Raw genomic sequence first — 2046 nt, 5'->3', positions numbered from 1 at the left:
CCCCCCCAGTCCCGGGGATCGAGGGCCTGTCCCCCCACCCCCTCCCAGTCCCGGGGATCGAGGGCCTGTCCCCCCCCCCCCCCAGTCCCGGGGATCGAGGGCCTGTCCCCCCCCCCCCCCCAGTCCCGGGGATCGAGGGCCTGTCCCCCCCCCCCCCAGTCCCGGGGATCGAGGGCCTGTTGGGAACACTCACAGCTCGGTGTCAAACCCTCGGGAGGCCTTTGTGACCTTGCAGGCGCTGTGTGAATGCAATTTGTTGTTGAAAGCCTGCTGTTTTATCATAAACCTTTGTCCCCTCCTCTCCCTCAGGACTGCGAGACGTTTGAGAAATGTTGCCCCAACGTGTGTGGGTTGAAGAGCTGCGTTGCTGCCAGGTACATGGCCATTAAAGGGAGGAAAGGGCCCGTAGGCATGCCCCGAGGAGCCACATGTGACCGCTTCATGTGCATCCAGCAGGGCTCCGAGTGCGATATATGGGACGGGCAGCCTGTGTGTAAATGCAAGGACAGGTGTGAGAAGGAGCCACACTTCACCTGTGCCTCCGACGGGCTGACCTACTACAACAAGTGCTACATGGATGCCGAGGCGTGTACGAAGGGCATCACTCTGACCGTGGTCACCTGCACCTACCACCTCACCTGGCCAAACACAAGCCCCCTGCCACTGGAGACCACTGCCCACCCTACCACTGCCGATTCACCCACCACCTCTCCGGACGTGGTGTTGCCAGCTCTGCTCTCCAACCCCGTCCACCAGTCCATGTATGTGGGCGGCACAGTCAGCTTTCTGTGCGACGTGAGCGGGAGACCGCGGCCAGAGATCACTTGGGAGAAGGAGCTGGATGGCAGGGAGAACATCATCATGAGGCCCAACCACGTCAACGGCAACGTGGTTGTCACCAACATCGGGCAGCTGGTTATCTACAACGCTCAGCTCCAAGATGCTGGGATCTACACTTGCACTGCCAGGAATCCTGGCGGTTTCTTGAGGGCAAACTTCCCCTTGTCCGTCATCAAGCGAGAGGCCCTGGTCAGGCAGAGCTCTGCCAACGCTACTCAGGTGCCAGCCACGGAGTGCGTGAAGCAGCCTGACCGAGAGAGCTGTGGGGAGCCTCAGATCCGCTGGTATTACGACCCCAAGAAAAATAACTGCTTCACGTTCAACTACGGCAGGTGTGACGGCAACATGAACCACTTTGAGACCTACGAGGCGTGCATGTCCACCTGCATGAATGAGCCTGTCAATATCTGCAATCTGCCTGCCCTCCAGGGCCCCTGCAAACTCTGGGACCCGCGCTGGGCCTACAACAGCCTGAGGAAGCAGTGCCAGTCCTTCATCTACGGCGGGTGTGGCGGGAATGAGAACAATTTTGAAAGCCGGGAGACCTGCGAGGAGATCTGCCCTTACCCCAGGAGCCAGCAGTGCAAAGTCTGCAAGCCACGGTTCAAGATAGTGACCAGCTATTGCAAGAGTGACTATGTCATCGTCGGCCGCATGACTGAGCTGACCGAGGAGACGGACTCTGGCCGTGCTCTATTCACTGTCGACAGGGTCCTGAAGGATGAGAAGATGGGGCTTCAGTTCTTTGGTAGCGAGGTTCTGGAGATCACGCTCCTCAACATGGACTGGAATTGCCCGTGCCCCAACATGACCACAGAAGATGGTCCTCTCATCGTCATGGGCGATGTGCACAATGGGATGGCCGTCCTCCAACCCCACAGTTTTGTCAGGACCTTGAACGATAAGCGCATCAAGAAACTGTTTGAGGTCAAGGATAAGAAAACCTGCGACCTGTTGAGAGAGTTGACAGGACTTCAGTAGGCTGGCACTGGTCAGTAGGCTGGCACTGGTCAGTATATCTGCAGAGGTCCTTCAGTAGGCTGGTATAGAGGTCCTTACAGATAAAAAGATACATTTATGAAAAGCTTTTTGAAAGAAATCTCACTTTTGACCAACAAATTAAATAAGCACTTAACTTCTTAGATTTGTAACTGCTACAACAGGTGTAAGTACATCTTTGGTGATTGACAAGATCAGTTCTAACTG

At 56.3% G+C, this 2046-nt stretch overlaps 1 protein-coding gene across 1 annotated transcript; it reads left to right on the top strand.

The window, feature by feature from the left end:
* Window positions 1-363: 363 nt before the first annotated feature.
* wfikkn2a (info WAP, follistatin/kazal, immunoglobulin, kunitz and netrin domain containing 2a) lies at window positions 364-1821 on the top strand. The gene has a single exon (XM_070858254.1). It carries the CDS (start codon window positions 379-381, stop codon window positions 1819-1821), a length of 1443 nt encoding a protein of 480 aa, XP_070714355.1. The 5' UTR covers window positions 364-378.
* The last annotated feature ends 225 nt before the right edge of the window (window positions 1822-2046 follow it).

This window comes from Pristiophorus japonicus, chromosome 16, assembly GCF_044704955.1.
Source record: "Pristiophorus japonicus isolate sPriJap1 chromosome 16, sPriJap1.hap1, whole genome shotgun sequence".
Classification (NCBI taxonomy): domain Eukaryota; kingdom Metazoa; phylum Chordata; class Chondrichthyes; family Pristiophoridae; genus Pristiophorus; species Pristiophorus japonicus.
Note: the sequence above shows the minus strand (reverse complement) of the source record. Positions and strands in the feature narration are given on the sequence as shown.